Raw genomic sequence first — 14,913 nt, forward strand, 5'->3', positions numbered from 1 at the left:
GCGCGCCCACCACCTGCGCCATCGTCAGCCAATCAGCAGCCGTCTCAGGGGTCTCGCGCTCGGGGCGACTCAGGCTGCTGGGTGGCTCCCCCGTCCCTCCTCCCGCCAGAGTCCCTCTCGCGCCTGCCCCTCCCGCTGGCCACGCGCGCGCTCGCGCTAGCGCTCGCGCCCGCTCCAGCCTCTTGTGTGTCCTCGCGCCCCCCGCCCGCCCTCCCCGCGCGCAGTGTGCTCCGCTCCCCCCACCCTCCACCTCCCCCCTCCTGCCCGCCCCGCGCACCTCCTCCCCGGGTTCCCCCTCCCCCACCGCCGCCTCCTCCTCCTCCCGCCCCAGGGTGAGCGCGAGCCACCTCCCTCCCTCCCTCCCTCCCTCCGCCATGGATCCCAGCAACTGGAGCAGCTTCATCTTCCAGGTAACAACCCCCTCCCCCCCGCCCCCACCCCCCTGCCCACACCCCCTCCTGCCCGCCCTCCCTCCCGTCCCACCCCCCCCCCCGCGCGCCCGGTGCGCGCGCAGCTGTCCCCCTCCCTCCCTCGCGCCCTCCCCCGCCCTCCCCGAGGCGCCGGCTGGGCGCGCGCGCGGCGGGGGCCGAGGCTGCTCCCTCGCTCCCCCCACCCCGCCCCGCCAGGCTCCAACCGCCGCCGCCGCCGCCGCCGCCGCCGCCCGGGCCCCCGCCCCCGGTCCCGGCCCCGCGGGGCCTCCCGCCCCCACCCAGGGGGCGTCGCCGCCGCCGTCGCCGCGGCGCTCCGCGGCCCGCAAGGCGCCCTCCTTCCCTCCCTCCCTCCCGCCGGCCGGGGTGCGCGGGCGGCGGGGCGGCCCGCGGGCCATGCGTTCGGCGCGGCCCAGCCCGGCCGGCCGGGGGCGGCGCCCCGAGCCCGGGCCCCGCGCGGCCCGCGCCCCCGGCCCCCGCTGAGCCCCGGGGGCCCCGCTGCGGCCGAGGCCATGTTCCCGGTGTTTCCTTGCACGCTGCTGGCCCCCCCCTTCCCCGTGCTGGGCCTGGACTCCCGGGGGGTGGGCGGCCTCATGAACTCCTTCCCGCCACCTCAGGGTCACGCCCAGAACCCCCTGCAGGTCGGGGCTGAGCTCCAGTCCCGCTTCTTTGCCTCCCAGGGCTGCGCCCAGAGTCCATTCCAGGTGAGTAGGGCCGGCCGCGGCGGCCCGGGCTAGGGGGGCGCCCGCCCGCACCCGCGGCCCACTCGGCGCCTTGTCTCCGCAGGCCGCGCCGGCGCCCCCGCCCACGCCCCAGGCCCCGGCGGCCGAGCCCCTCCAGGTGGACTTGCTCCCCGTGCTCGCCGCCGCCCAGGAGTCCGCCGCGGCTGCTGCGGCCGCTGCCGCCGCTGCTGCCGCCGTCGCTGCCGCGCCCCCGACCCCTGCCGCCGCCTCCACGGTGGACACAGCGGCCCTGAAGCAGCCTCCGGCGCCCCCTCCGCCACCCCCGCCCGTGTCGGCGCCCGCGGCCGAGGCCGCGCCCCCCGCCTCCGCCGCCACCATCGCCGCGGCGGCGGCCACCGCCGTCGTAGCCCCAACCTCGACGGTCGCCGTGGCCCCGGTCGCGTCTGCCTTGGAGAAGAAGACAAAGAGCAAGGGGCCCTACATCTGCGCCCTGTGCGCCAAGGAGTTCAAGAACGGCTACAATCTCCGGAGGCACGAAGCCATCCACACGGGAGCCAAGGCCGGCCGGGTCCCCTCGGGTGCTATGAAGATGCCAACCATGGTGCCCCTGAGCCTCCTGAGCGTTCCCCAGCTGAGCGGAGCCGGCGGGGGAGGGGGAGAGGCGGGTGCCGGCGGCGGCGCTGCCGCAGTGGCCGCGGGTGGCGTGGTGACCACAACCGCCTCGGGGAAGCGCATCCGGAAGAACCACGCCTGCGAGATGTGCGGCAAGGCCTTCCGCGACGTCTACCACCTGAACCGACACAAGCTGTCGCACTCGGACGAGAAGCCCTACCAGTGCCCGGTGTGCCAGCAGCGCTTCAAGCGCAAGGACCGCATGAGCTACCACGTGCGCTCACATGACGGCGCTGTGCACAAGCCCTACAACTGCTCCCACTGTGGCAAGAGCTTCTCCCGGTGTGCACGGGGCCTCGGCCGCCCGCTAGGCCATGGGGAGGGAGGGACGCGACGGAGGTGGCCTGGCCGTGGCTGGCGGGGAGGGAGGTGGCTGCTGAGGCTGGGGAAGGGGAGCCCCTCCCAGGGCGGAGGGAGGTAGCCTCTCCCGGTTACCAGGGAGCAAGGGGTGGTCCTTTGTCGAGGAGGTGGGCCTTGGGGTTGACGGAAGCTTCGCGTGGGAGGAGGCGGCGGCGGCGGCGGCGGCGGCTGGGCTCCAGGGGAGGGATTTCCTGCTGAAGTGGCGCTGTGACGGCCTGGGCTCCGGGCGGAGGCGCAGGGATCCTCGGAAAGACCTGTGGTGCAGTTTGGTGGATTTGGGGCGCACCACCTCCGCCCTAACCCCAACCCCAACGTGTCCCCAGGCCGGATCACCTCAACAGTCACGTCAGACAAGTGCACTCAACAGAACGGCCCTTCAAATGTGAGGTAGGAAACCCGCCTCCTCCTGTCCTGGTTTTCATGATTTTGATCCTCATGGTAGCTGTCTGAGTTCAGCCTCTCAGACCCCCTTTTTCTCTCTCTTCTTTTTGCCTTTTCACTCCATTTTCTCATCCCTTCTTCAAGGCCTCATCATGTCACTCCCATTTCCTACAGATCAAAGATCCCCAAGGCTCTGATTCCTTTAACCTCTTGCTCCCCGCTCCCCAGCCCGCCAAGCTTTAACTCTCCTGTGACACCCCCCACGCCCCTCCCCCCTCCCCAGAAATGTGAGGCAGCTTTCGCCACGAAGGATCGGCTGCGGGCGCACACAGTACGACACGAGGAGAAGGTGCCATGTCACGTGTGTGGCAAGATGCTGAGCTCGGCTTATATTTCGGACCACATGAAGGTGCACAGCCAGGGCCCTCACCATGTCTGTGAGCTCTGCAACAAAGGTACATGCCGAAGGCTGCCGGGAGGGCCAGGGGCAGAGGGTGGGTGCCTGGCCAGACGCCCTGCCACGGATACGGGCTAAGGGTGCTGTAGCCAAGAGCTCGTGGCGTCTAGATTTCTCCAAGAGGTCAAGGGAGCAGCGGGGGGACACCTGAATGAACATCGTTAGACTCTAAGAAGTCCTGGCTGGAGGAGATGATCTGCCAGAGAGGTTGAACCTCCTGGTCATGTGTGGAGAGAGCAGGAGTGGAACTTGGCTGCTCTGGGGAAAAAGTAGTCAAGAAAGCCAGTTCTAGGGGTCACAAGGCAAGGTTTCCGCCGCGCAGCCACAAGGTCTTGTCTCCAGCTCCTGGGGCAGGTGGAGTACACGGGCCGGGCTTTACCAGCACGCACCGTGCACGGGTAGCAGAGAAAGCTGCCTTCAGTCAGACTCACCGGTTAAGTGGGTTGAGACTGCGGGGCACGGGAGGGAAGGGGACACAGCCGTCTTTGCTGAGGGTCAACCCTGCAAGTGGCTAGGAGTCAGTGTCCTGTCATCCTGGGAGAGGTCTCCCGGCCATGGGGAGTGAGCTTTGTAGGTACCAAGGCTGAGAAGCGGGCACCACGCAAGCCAGGCCCCAGGCTCAGGGAAGGGCTGTGCCTACCAGCCCCAGCAGAGCAGTTGGCCCCAGGCTACCAAGGATGCCGTGGGAGGAGGACAGGGCCATCTGAGGAGGGCATCCCCCGCCTAGGAGATCAGCCCCGTCTCTGGGGTCTCCGCCTGGCTGACCCCCGCCCCATCCCAATCCACCCCCCAATAGGCTTCACCACGGCAGCATACCTGCGCATCCACGCGGTGAAGGACCACGGGCTCCAGGCCCCGCGGGCTGACCGCATCCTGTGCAAGCTGTGCAGCGTGCACTGCAAGACCCCTGCCCAGCTGGCCGGCCACATGCAGACCCATCTGGGGGGGGCCGCCCCTCCTGTCCCGGGAGACGCCCCCCAGCCACAGCCCACCTGCTGAGGGGGACCCCGCACCCACCAGGCAAGGCGTGGGGCATGGCTGGGGGGCGGGATGGGGGGTGTGGGGGACAAGGGGGCTCAAAGGGCCCAATAGGGGATCTCAGGAAGGCGAGGGATGCCCATGTACCACTCAGGCTAGGAAGACTTCTGGGCACAGGGAGGATTCTTGAGGAGAACTGCTCTGTCTGGGTGAGGATGCAGGCTGAGGCCTCTGGGGACCAGATAGGAAGTGAGCAACGGCTGTGTCCCAGGGGAAGCAGGCTGGGAAGGTGTGGGGTGAGGGCAAGGCTCTTGCCATTCAGATCACACTGTGATCCGTGGTGTTTCTCGTGTGCAGGTACTGGTGAGGTTTGTCCAATGGCGGCGGCAGCGGCGGCGGCAGCAGCGGCGGCGGCGGCAGCAGCAGTAGCAGCCCCTCCCACAGCTGTGGGCTCCCTCTCGGGGGCGGAGGGGGTGCCTGTGAGCTCTCAGCCACTTCCCTCCCAACCCTGGTGAGCTCCAAGTTGGTTGCGGGGGAGAGGGGAGAATGGAGTAGAGTCCCTTGGTACAGGCTCCTCTCCCCCCTCTTTTCCCACCAACTCCTATTTCCCCACCAACCAAGGAGCCTCCAGAAGGAAACGAGGAAGAAATGTTTTCTTAGGGGAATTCGCTAGGTTTTAACGATTTGTTTCTCCTGCTCCTCTCTTCTATCAGACCTGACCCCACACAAACCTGTCCCCTCGGTTGTGTTGAAGTCCCCTGGACAGTGGGCAGGGGTGGCAGAGGACACGAGCAGCCACTGCCCGTACTCCCTTTCCTCTCTGTAAGCCCATGCCCTGTCTTCCCAGGGACTTGTGAGCCTCTTCCCTCGACGGTCCTCTTCTCTCCCCCTGCTGTCTGCAGCCCTTCCCCGGGGAGTTGGTGCTTTCTTTTCCTTTTTTTTTTTTTTTTTCCAGGGGGAGGGAGGAGAGGAAGGAGGGGGATCAGAGCTGTCCCAGAGAGGGAAAGCGGTGAGGTTTGAGGAGGGGCAGAAGCAGGGCCGGCAAAGGTTGTACCTTCATAAGGTGGTTGTGGGGGTTTGGGGTCAGGCCCTGAACATCGTCCTACTTGAGAATCTGTCAGGGGAAAAAGTCAAGGGGAGCAGAAGGAGGAGCCAGGAGGGCCAGAGGCAGAGAAGAGATGGAGTCTTAGGGGCCAGGGTGAGCGAGGGGTCCAGGGCCTAGAGGTGCTTCCTGGGGGCGGGGGAATGCAGCCAGTGTCCCCCTCCCCTCTTCCACCCCAGTTCCAGCCCTGGTCTTGTCTTCTCATCCCTCTTCCCCACGACAGAAGAAGTTGTGGCCCTGGCCATGTCATCGTTTTCCTGTGACCCCCGCATGTACCCCACTCTCCACCCCTTCCTTTTGCGCGGACCCCATTACAATAAATTTTAAATAAAATCCTGTTTCTGGCTCTGGATTGAATGAATTGCCCTCACTAAGCAACTGCCCCCACCCCGAAGGGTTTCTTCTCGGCCTGGTGTCCGTCAGTCCAGTCTTGCTCTGCCCTGTGCGGCTGTGGGGTTCTGGCTCCGCCCTCCCCAGGGGCAGCCTTACTGGCGGCAGCACAGACATAGGGCGGGGCCGAGGCTGTGGCTGTGGAGAGCAAGTTCCAGGTCTCTGGGGGAATTCCCGACCCGGACAGGCCCAGAATAGCCCCTGGAGGTTTGAAGAGGCCCCGTCAGAAACCCAAACAGAGCTGCCAGACGGGAATGCCGCCCTCCCCCGTCCGCCCCCATGGCCGCTGCTCAGCCCCCAGCCGCATCCCTCCCCGCGCGCGTCACGGCCCTGAGGCCATGGTGGGTGGATGCGGCTGCGGAAAGGCTGGGGAGTCCGAGCCCTAGGACTGGGAGCAGCGAGGTAGAGAATGAAAGCTGCACCTGTCCCTCATCCTGGGCATGGGCCACCCCGTGTTTACACGGGCTTCTCTGCCCGGCCCCTCCTGCCCCTTGGAATTCCCTTTCCTGTCCCCGCTCCGTCCTTTCCAGGGCCCCTTTTTTGAGCCTTCCAGCGCCAGTTTCTGCGGCTCCTTTCTGCAGGCTCCATTCTCTCCAAACCCCACCCTGCTCCTCCTCCGCAGCATCCCCGCGTCTTGCCCCATCTTCCTTGCCCTCCTCCTGCTCGTAGGGGCGCCTCCACCCGGTCCTGCCTGTCTCACTGGTCCCGTCTCCTCGCAGAACCCTCTCCGTTTTCCCCAAACCCCCGTCTCTTCCAGGGATCCCGGTGACCGTTGGCGGGAGGGGCCGGGGACTTAGGATGGAGGCGTCCCTCCTGGAGGCGCGCGTGGGAAGGGGCAGGGAGGGGGCGCGAGTGGTCCTCGGGCCGGTTGCCTGGGTAACGCGTGGCTCCCTTGGGCTGGCGGGAGGGGCCGGAGGCTCGCGAGGGGCGGGGGCGGCGCGCGACGGCGGCGGAGCGTAGGGGAGGGGACCGGAGAGGAGGGGATGAGCACACGGGAGGGGAGAGGAGGGAGACCCGCCGCCTCCCTCCCTCCCTAGCTGACTTGCTCCCTCCCGGGCTGCGGCTGCTGCAAAAGCCAGCAGCGGCAGCGGGAGCTGTCCGGAGGCCGGCGTCGAGGTGAGACCCGGGCAGACTGAGGCTGCGGGTAGGAGTGGACCGACCGACGGCCGACGCCGGGCGGACTGCACGGGAATGCGGGTGTCTAGAGGGCTGGTGGTGGTGCTGGGCGGGCTGAACCATCGGGAGGAGGCGCCAGCCCACCGAAGGCGAGGGAAGCCCCGGGAGAGGGGCTGACAGGGGATCGGAGGAGATAATCAGGTCCCCCAGAGTGGGGCGGGAGCGTCCTCGCCCTAAACGCGCAGGAAGAAAACCCGCACCGCCTGGGAGCCCAGGGAGGAGGGGAGAATGCAGAGGAAGTGGAATGCGAATGTCGGGTCCTCTGCCCAGTCGGCCTGTCGGAGTGCTGTTTGCACAGCTCGTTGATTTGGGGTGCTGGGTTCTGAGAGTCTGGATCTTGTTGGATGGACCCAGGGAGAGACCCTGGAGAAGGTCCTGCTTACAAAAGGGTTAATCTTCCCCAGGGCTCTCCAAGCAGAAGACTTTGAGTAGAGCACTCCTCCCCCAGGGATGTCCCACCCTAAGGCAAAGGAAACCCCAACTTTTCTTCCTCTCCCTAGAGGGAGTGCAAGGCCGGCCCCGAGACAGGAATGTGGCCCAACTGGGCCTGCAGTGCTGAGCGCCCTCTTCCCTCCTCACCCCAAGCCTATCTCCTCCTCTTCCAGGGTTTGCCGCTGTCTCTGCTATTCCATCCTCCCCATAGGGGCTCTCTCCCCTCTCCCATCTCAAGATGGCAGCCAGCAGCTCTGAGATCTCTGAGATGAAGGGGGTTGAGAAGAGTCCCGAGGTGCCAGGCGAAGGGCCTGGCCATGCTGAAGCTGAAACTGGCCCTCCCCAGGTCCTAGCAGGGGTACCAGACCAGCCAGAGGCCCCGCAGCCAGGCCCAGACACCACTGCGGCCCTTGTGGACTCAGGGCCCAAGGCTGGGCTGGCTCCAGAAACCATAGAGACCCCGTCTGGGGCCTCAGAAACAGCCCAGGCCACAGACCTCAGCTTAAGCCCAGGAGGGGAATCAAAGGCCAACTGCAGCCCTGAAGACCCATGCCAAGAAACAGTGTCCAAACCAGAAGTGAGCAAAGAGGCCACTGCAGACCAGGGGTCCAGGCTGGAGTCTGCAGCCCCACCTGAACCAGCCCCAGAGCCTGCTTCCCAGCCAGACCCCCAGCCAGATTCCCAGCCTACCCCCAAGCCAGCCCTTCAACCAGAGCTCCCTACCCAGGAGGACCCCACCCCTGAGATTCTGTCTGAGAGTGTAGGGGAAAAGCAAGAGAATGGGGCAGTGGTGCCCCTGCAGGCTGGCGATGGGGAAGAGGGCCCAGCCCCTGAGCCTCACTCACCACCCTCAAAAAAATCCCCCCCAGCCAATGGGGCTCCCCCCCGAGTGCTGCAGCAGCTGGTTGAGGAGGATCGAATGGGAAGGGTGCACAGTGGGCATCCAGGATCTCCCCGAGGTAGCCTGAGCCGCCACCCCAGCTCCCAGCTGGCGGGTCCTGGGGTGGAGGGGGGTGAAGGCACCCAGAAACCTCGGGACTACATCATCCTTGCCATCCTGTCCTGCTTCTGCCCCATGTGGCCTGTCAACATCGTGGCCTTCGCTTATGCTGTCATGGTGAGCCCCATGGGACCCTGGCCCAGGCCTGCTGTGGCTCCCAGCTTCCCGCCAGCACTGCAACAGAGCCCCTGGAGTAATCATGCCTTCCTTCCCCTCTCCTCTCTGCATGGATCCCACCTCCCCAGTTCCAGGGCCTTTGTTTGCCTCTCCCTAGGACCTAACCCTCTAAGCCACCACTGCCCTGCCCCTTTGGGTGGGAGGGATATGGAAACACATATGTCACACAGCCTCGCTGACCTGTGCCCTCCTCCCCCTGCCCCTCCACTCCTCCTTCCTCCCTTACCCGCCATCTATGGGGCTGGCCTCTCTCTCTTCTGGATGACTTTTCCACCTGATCCCTTCTGGGCTGGCTTCTCCTGACCCCGGCCATGTGCCTCCACCCCTCGCCCTAACCCCAGTCCCGGAACAGCCTGCAGCAGGGGGACGTGGACGGGGCCCAGCGTCTGGGCCGTGTAGCCAAGCTCTTAAGCATCGTGGCGCTGGTGGGGGGAGTCCTCATCATCATCGCCTCCTGCGTCATCAACTTAGGCGGTGAGTGGGGGCTTGGGACAGGCAGGGGAGGAATGGAAGGGTTGGCAAGGGCAGCTTTACTAACCCCTGCCCCTGCTCTCTCCTGTCTGTCCTCCTTACCTCTCCTTTGTCTCTCCTTGTCTCCCCCTCCCCCCTGTCTGTCCTTCCCTCTCCTCTCCCACAGTGTATAAGTGAGGGGCTCTGCCCCGCATCCCAAGACTTTTCTTCCTGTTGGGAGCTGCCTTGGGCCCATACCTCCCCTGGGGGGAGCCCAACTGATGGCCCTGGCCCCCACCCCTAAGGACCAAGGGAGCCTGAGCGGCCTTGTTTACAGCTTCTGTCCTGCTCCTGCATCTTGCCAGGCTCCTCTGCCAACTGTAGGCCTCCCTCATCCCTGCACTGGTTCCAACCTCCCTGCACTAATGCCTGCATCCCCTCCGGCCTCTTGGCCCCCTATCCCTGCACTTCTGGAAACCTCCCTGCACTCTGGAAACCTCCCTGAACACCTCCCCAGCTCTGCGCTCTCAGCCTCCCTGCATCTCTCCTGGCTTCCCTGCACTTCTTCCAGCCTCCCAAATTCTCTGGACCTCCACCCTGGCCTCCTCCTCCCAACTTTCATTGTCTTGGCATCTCTCAACCCTCAGTCCTCTCTTTCTTCCCTTTAACATCTCCCCTTTCCTCTCCACGTCCCGCCCCCTTCCTCCTCCTGCCTCCTCATCTCCCTTAAGCATCCTCTTCTCCAACCTCCCGTCACCGTTTACTCTGCAAAAATGACAGCACTTAGATGAGGCTTGGGGGCGGGGAGCAGTGTTGGGAGAGGGCTCCCCAACCCCGGGCTCGGACTGTTCTCTGCTGGGACTACCCAGGGTCCGACACCCTAGGGTGCCTTGCAGGTCGCAGAGCTGGCAAGCCGGGCCTCGTGTGGGGACTCGGGTGAGGGTGGCCAGCACTGGTTCCGAACGCACGCAGGGGAGAAGGAAGGGACGCGGCGCTGACCCTTCCAGGTCAGCTGGAGTTGACCCGCCCACCTGGGCTTTTCAACCCCAGTCCGCGAGTTTCTTTCTTGAAGGTGTCGGGGCTAGATTCATTCACGTGCTTCGTAACGAAATAATCCAAAAGATAGGACCAAAGCGCCCACTGGCAGGAGCGAGGGCGGGGCGGCGCGCTCTATAATTATTTTCTAAGATGACGGGGGAGGTTTGTTGCACGCGACAGCCCGCTGAGGAGGCGGGGACCGAGCTACAACGCGGTTCGGATTTGGCGGGTTTTTTTTCCTTAAAAAAAAAAAAAAAAAAAAAACCGGGGGAAAAAAAAAACACTAAAATTCTTAAAAAAAAAAAAAAAAAGGCTATTATCAAACTGATTTCTCCCTTTTTGTATGCCGGATGCTGCATGAGTCTGAAACACCAATAAACGGAGACTGCATGAGACGCCTCCAGTCTCGGTTAGTTCCTGCGTTCGTCCCGCCGGCCCGGCGGTGCTGCCTCTCTTCTGGCAGAACCTTACTGGGTGGTATACGCATGCGCCTTCCCGGTGGCCATCTTTACTGTGGGCTGAAGCCTGTGCGCCTACTCGCGCATGTGCAAGCCTCCCTCGCTTTCCTCTTCCAAGTAGCCTTGCCTAGAGCGGAGCCTCCCGCGCCATTTCTGTGCGCCTGCGTAGTGTGACCCTGCGCAGTCTGGGAGGCGGGTCTTAGCTCCAGGTGCGTACGGCATCTGACTTGACGTGGCCCACAACTGAGAGGTCTGGGGACAGGGCGCCGCGTCCAGGTGTGGAGAGGGGCGGCGTGGAAGCGAGAAGAGCGGCCCGTCCCTCTCTTCCCCCTTTCCCTCTTTCGGAAAGTTTCTGTGGGGCCCGGGAGCGTCGGAGTACCGGACCTCGATCCCCGGGGCGGGGTTCTTGGTGGGGACTGAGCGCCCCCTCCCGGGGACGGGCGGTCTGGCCGCGGAGTTCCCTGCGGGAGCCTGATTGGCTGGAGACGGTCCCGAACCCCCAGGGGAGCCCGATCCCTGGGGGACCCTGGCTTCGGACTCCAACATCTGTCGTCGCAGGGTCCCTGCCCTAGTGGCCTATGTCCCTTGCTCGGGGCCATGGAGACACTGCGGCCACCACGGCACCGCCTCTGTCTGAAGAAGGGGAAGTGACCTCCGGCCTCCAGGCTCTGGCCGTGGAGGATACCGGAGGCCCCTCTGCCTCGGCCGGTAAGGCCGAGGACGAGGGGGAAGGAGGCCGAGAGGAGACCGAGCGTGAGGGGTCCGGGAGCGAGGAGGCGCAGGGAGAAGTCCCCAGCGCCGGGGGAGAAGAGCGTGCCGAGGAGGACTCCGAGGACTGGTGCGTGCCCTGCAGCGACGAGGAGGTGGAGCTGCCCACGGATGGGCAGCCCTGGATGCCTCCGCCCTCCGAAATCCAGCGGCTCTATGAACTGCTGGCTGCCCGCGGTACCCTGGAGCTGCAAGCCGAGATCCTGCCCCGCCGGCCTCCCACGCCGGAGGCCCAGAGCGAAGAGGAGAGATCCGATGAGGAGCCGGAGGCCAAAGAAGAGGAAGAGGAAAAGTAAAGGCACACCCTTACACCTTGTCCCGAGGCTGCTCCCCTGATGGCGGGAGGAAATAGGGAGGGGAAAATGCGGGACCCTGGAACCTTTGAAAGTGGAGGGAGGGAAGCCAGCGGGGGAGGAGGAACGGGCAGGGGAGAAGCATACGTGTGGGTGGGAGGGAGGACCGCCCTCACCCTTCACTCTGTTCACCTGTCCCAGACCACACATGCCCACGGAATTTGATTTTGATGATGAGCCAGTGACACCAAAGGACTCCCTGATTGACCGGAGACGCACCCCAGGTACAAACGAAGAGGGGACAGCTGGGGGAGGTGATGGGCCTCGGCTCAGTTACCCAAGATCGGCGCCCCTACAGGCTTTTGCTTGCTGCCTCAGCTGCCACACAACTTACAGCGCAGGAGAGAGTATTCACCCAGTAGCACCATCATCTTTATGACTTAGATTACTACCTTGTCTTCCTTTTTTTTTTTTTTTTTTTTGAGATGGAGTCTTGCCCTTGTCCCCCAGGCTGGAGCGCAATGGCACGATCTTGACTCACTGCAACCTCCGCCTCCTGGGTTCAAGCAATTCTCCTGCCTCAGCCTCCCGGGTAGCTGGGATTACAGACGCATGGCACCACGCCGGGCCAATTTTTGTATTTTTAGTAGAGACAGGCTTTCACCATGTTGGCCGGGCTGGTCTTGAATTCCTGACCTCGTGATCCGACCACCTCGGCCCAAAGTGCTAGGATTACAGGCATGAGCCAATGCGCCTGGCCCCTTGTCTTCAAGAGACAATTATAGTACAAAAAATTAGTCGGGCATGGTGGCGGGTGCCTGTAATCCCAGCTACTCAGGAGGCTGAGGCAGGAAAATCGCTTGAGCCCGGGAGGTGGAGGTTGCAGTGACCTGAGATCACACCACTGCACTCCAGCCTGGGTGAGAGAGTGAGACTCCTTCTCAACACAATTATAGATAATTCTTTAAAAAAAAAAAGCACAAAAAACTAGTCATTGATTCTGGAAAATTACAGATAATTCTATCATGTTTTCCATTCCCAGAAGTCCAAGTCCTGGCCTTTCAATATTATCTAGATCCACATCCCTCTACTACCATGTACATCCTCTAATCACACCAGTGGCCCCATTTCCCACCCCACATGCCTCCCTAGAATTTACCCTCAGAGTCATGCCTTTTTTACTTTTCTTTCTTTTTTTTTTTTTTTTTTTGGTGGGGGGAGAGACAGAGTCTTGCTGTGTTGCCCAGACTGGTTGGTCTTGAACTCTTGAACTTAAGTGATCCATCCGCCTTGGTTTCCCAAAGTGCTGACATTACAGGCGTGAGCCACTGCACCCAGCCTAGAGCCATTCTTGATTTCTCTCTCTTTTACCTGAACATTCACACCAGCAGCAAGTCTTGGTAGCTATAAGATGTACATTTCCAAGTACCTCTGCCAGTCTCCACTTTCTTTTCCTTTTTTTTTTTTTTGTTTTTGAGAAGGAGTCCCACTCTGTCACCCAGGCTGGAGTGCAGTGGCGCCATCTCCGCTCACTGCAAGCTCTGCCTCCCGGGTTCACACCATTCTCCTGCCTCAGCCTCCCGAGTAGCTGGGACTACAGGCCCCCGCCACCACGCCCGGCTAATTTTTTTGTATTTTTAGTAGAGACGGGGTTTCACCGTGTTAGCCAGGATGGTCTCGATCTCCTGACCTCATGATCCACCCGCCTCGGCCTCCCAAAGTGCTGGGATTACAGGCATGAGCCGCCGCGCCCGGCCTAGTCCCCACTTTCAACACCACATCCCCATCCAAGCCACTGTCTTTCTTGCCTGGATAGTTGCAGTAGCTCCTAACTGGGCCCTGCTTCCAGTTTCTGCAATTCAGATGAACCTTTTAAAATATAAATCATGTCACTTTTTTTTTGTTTGAGACGAAGTCTTTCTCTGTTGCTCAGGCTGGAGTGCAGTGGCATGATCTTGGCTCACTGCAATCTCCACCTCCTGGGTTAAAGCGATTCTCCTACCTCAGCCTCCTGAGTAGCTGGGATTACAGGCACATGTTAACATGCCTAGCTAATTTTTGTATTTTCTAGTAGAGAGGGGGTTTCGAAATGTTGGCCAGGCTTGTCTTGAACTCCTGACCTAAAGTGATCTGCCTGCTTCAGCTTCCCAAAGTGCTGGAATTACAGGTGTGAGCCGCTGCGCGCAGCCATAAATCATGTCACTTTTCCACTTAAACTTTTCCAAGGGATTCCATCTTGCCAGGAAAGAGCACGTCAAAGGACAATCCAAGCACTTTTTCCGCCACCTCCAGTTCTCTGCACTGTTTTTTTTTGGTGGGGGGGTTCCGGGGAGACAGAGTCTAGCTCTGTCCCCGAGGCTGGAGTGCAGTAGCGTGATCTTGGCTCTTTGCAACCTCCACCTCCGGGGTTCAAGCCATTCTCCTGCCTCAGCCTCCCGAGTAGCTGGGATTACAGCCACCCGCCACCACGCCCAGCTAATTTTTTATGTTGGCCAGGCTGGTCTCGAACTCCTGACCCCGTGATTCGCCCACCTCGGCCTCCCAAAGTGCTGGCATTACAAGCGTGAACCACCATGCCCGGCCTGCACTCTTCTTTGAACAGAACTCTGTTCTTGTCCTGGGGCCTTTACCCTTGCCATTCCCCTGCCCGGTATGTTCCTCCCTGTTCTTCACATTACCTGTGCCTTCCTGTCAATCAAGATCTTTGCTGCTCACCGTCTGAGGTCCAACCCTGAACCTCAGGTCCTCCAAGACAGAGACCTGGGGACCTGCATGTTTAACCAGCTCCCCAAGTGATGAGTGAGGTCCAGGCAGGTCTGGTGCACACCACCTCCATCCCTTCCGTGTATCTTACCTTCCCCTTCTCCAGGAAGCTCAGCCCGGAGCCAGAAACGGGAGGCCCGCCTGGACAAGGTGCTGTCAGACATGAAGAGACACAAGAAGCTGGAGGAGCAGATCCTTCGTACCGGGAGGGACCTCTTCAGCCTGGACTCAGAGGACCCCAGCCCTGCCAGCCCCCCACTCCGATCCTCCGGGAGTGGTCTCTTCCCTCGGCAGCGGAAATACTGACTCCCGCTGCTCCTGCCTCTAGGGTGCAGTGTCCGTACCTGCTGGAGCCTGGGCCCTCCTTCCCCAGCCCAGACACTGAGAAGCTTAGGAAGAAGAGAGAAACCTCAAGCTCCCAAACAGCACGTTGCGGGAAAGAGGAAGAGAGAGAGAGAGTGTGAGAGTGTATGTGTGTGTTTTCTATTGAACATCTGTAGAGAGAGTGTGTGTGTGTGTTTTCTGTTGAACACCTATATAGGGAGTGTGTGAATGTGTGTTTTCTATTGAACACCCATTCAGAGACCTGGACTGAATTTTCTGAGTCTTGAAATAAAAGATGCAGAGCTATCATCTCTTCAAAGGAGGGGCTATGGCTGTAGCTCAACAGTTAGGCCCCACTTGAAGGGAGAGGCAGAACTGTATTCACCCAGATTGGAAAATGAAAGCCAGATGGGCAGAGGCGCCCTCAGTCGGCACCTGTCCCATCTCGGGCCCTCCAACCCCTCCCAGTCCCACTCCAGTGCAGCCAGCTGGCTCCAAGGCAGAAACTCATGAGCATGCAGGGAGCAGTGTGCCTTCAGCTGCAGCAGAAGCAGCCCGGAAGATAAGATGAGAACCAGCTGCA

The 14,913-nt window shown here is 62.0% G+C and overlaps 3 protein-coding genes across 9 annotated transcripts; all 3 read left to right on the forward strand.

Moving 5' to 3' along the window:
• Nucleotides 1-315: 315 nt before the first annotated feature.
• Nucleotides 316-5,407, forward strand: MAZ (MYC associated zinc finger protein). Of its 5 annotated transcripts, XM_030798241.1 has the most exons (7): nucleotides 316-410; nucleotides 1,046-1,132; nucleotides 1,215-2,065; nucleotides 2,467-2,530; nucleotides 2,808-2,979; nucleotides 3,778-4,001; nucleotides 4,317-5,407. In XM_030798241.1, exons 1-6 carry the CDS (start codon nucleotides 375-377, stop codon nucleotides 3,978-3,980), a joined length of 1,413 nt encoding a protein of 470 aa, XP_030654101.1. In that variant the 5' UTR covers nucleotides 316-374; the 3' UTR covers nucleotides 3,981-4,001; nucleotides 4,317-5,407. The 5 variants fall into 5 exon arrangements, with proteins under 5 accessions (XP_030654101.1, XP_030654106.1, XP_030654117.1 ...); XM_030798246.1 differs by lacking the exon at nucleotides 3,778-4,001 and having other exon boundaries at nucleotides 4,317-5,390; XM_030798257.1 differs by lacking the exon at nucleotides 316-410 and having other exon boundaries at nucleotides 780-1,132; nucleotides 4,317-5,390.
• Nucleotides 5,408-6,327: 920 nt separating this feature from the next.
• Nucleotides 6,328-10,119, forward strand: PRRT2 (proline rich transmembrane protein 2). Of its 3 annotated transcripts, XM_030798371.1 has the most exons (4): nucleotides 6,328-6,567; nucleotides 7,233-8,176; nucleotides 8,578-8,710; nucleotides 8,874-10,119. In XM_030798371.1, exons 2-4 carry the CDS (start codon nucleotides 7,298-7,300, stop codon nucleotides 8,882-8,884), a joined length of 1,023 nt encoding a protein of 340 aa, XP_030654231.1. In that variant the 5' UTR covers nucleotides 6,328-6,567; nucleotides 7,233-7,297; the 3' UTR covers nucleotides 8,885-10,119. The 3 variants fall into 3 exon arrangements, with proteins under 3 accessions (XP_030654231.1, XP_030654216.1, XP_030654224.1); XM_030798356.1 differs by having other exon boundaries at nucleotides 8,578-10,117; XM_030798364.1 differs by having other exon boundaries at nucleotides 6,401-6,595; nucleotides 8,578-10,117.
• On the forward strand, nucleotides 10,049-14,645 carry PAGR1 (PAXIP1 associated glutamate rich protein 1). The gene is made up of 4 exons (XM_003281983.4): nucleotides 10,049-10,133; nucleotides 10,741-11,242; nucleotides 11,445-11,527; nucleotides 14,113-14,645. The coding sequence occupies exons 2-4, from the start codon at nucleotides 10,761-10,763 to the stop codon at nucleotides 14,310-14,312; spliced, it is 765 nt and encodes a 254-aa protein (XP_003282031.2). The 5' UTR covers nucleotides 10,049-10,133; nucleotides 10,741-10,760; the 3' UTR covers nucleotides 14,313-14,645.
• The last annotated feature ends 268 nt before the right edge of the window (nucleotides 14,646-14,913 follow it).

This window comes from Nomascus leucogenys, chromosome 2, assembly GCF_006542625.1.
Source record: "Nomascus leucogenys isolate Asia chromosome 2, Asia_NLE_v1, whole genome shotgun sequence".
Taxonomy (NCBI): Eukaryota; Metazoa; Chordata; class Mammalia; order Primates; family Hylobatidae; genus Nomascus; species Nomascus leucogenys.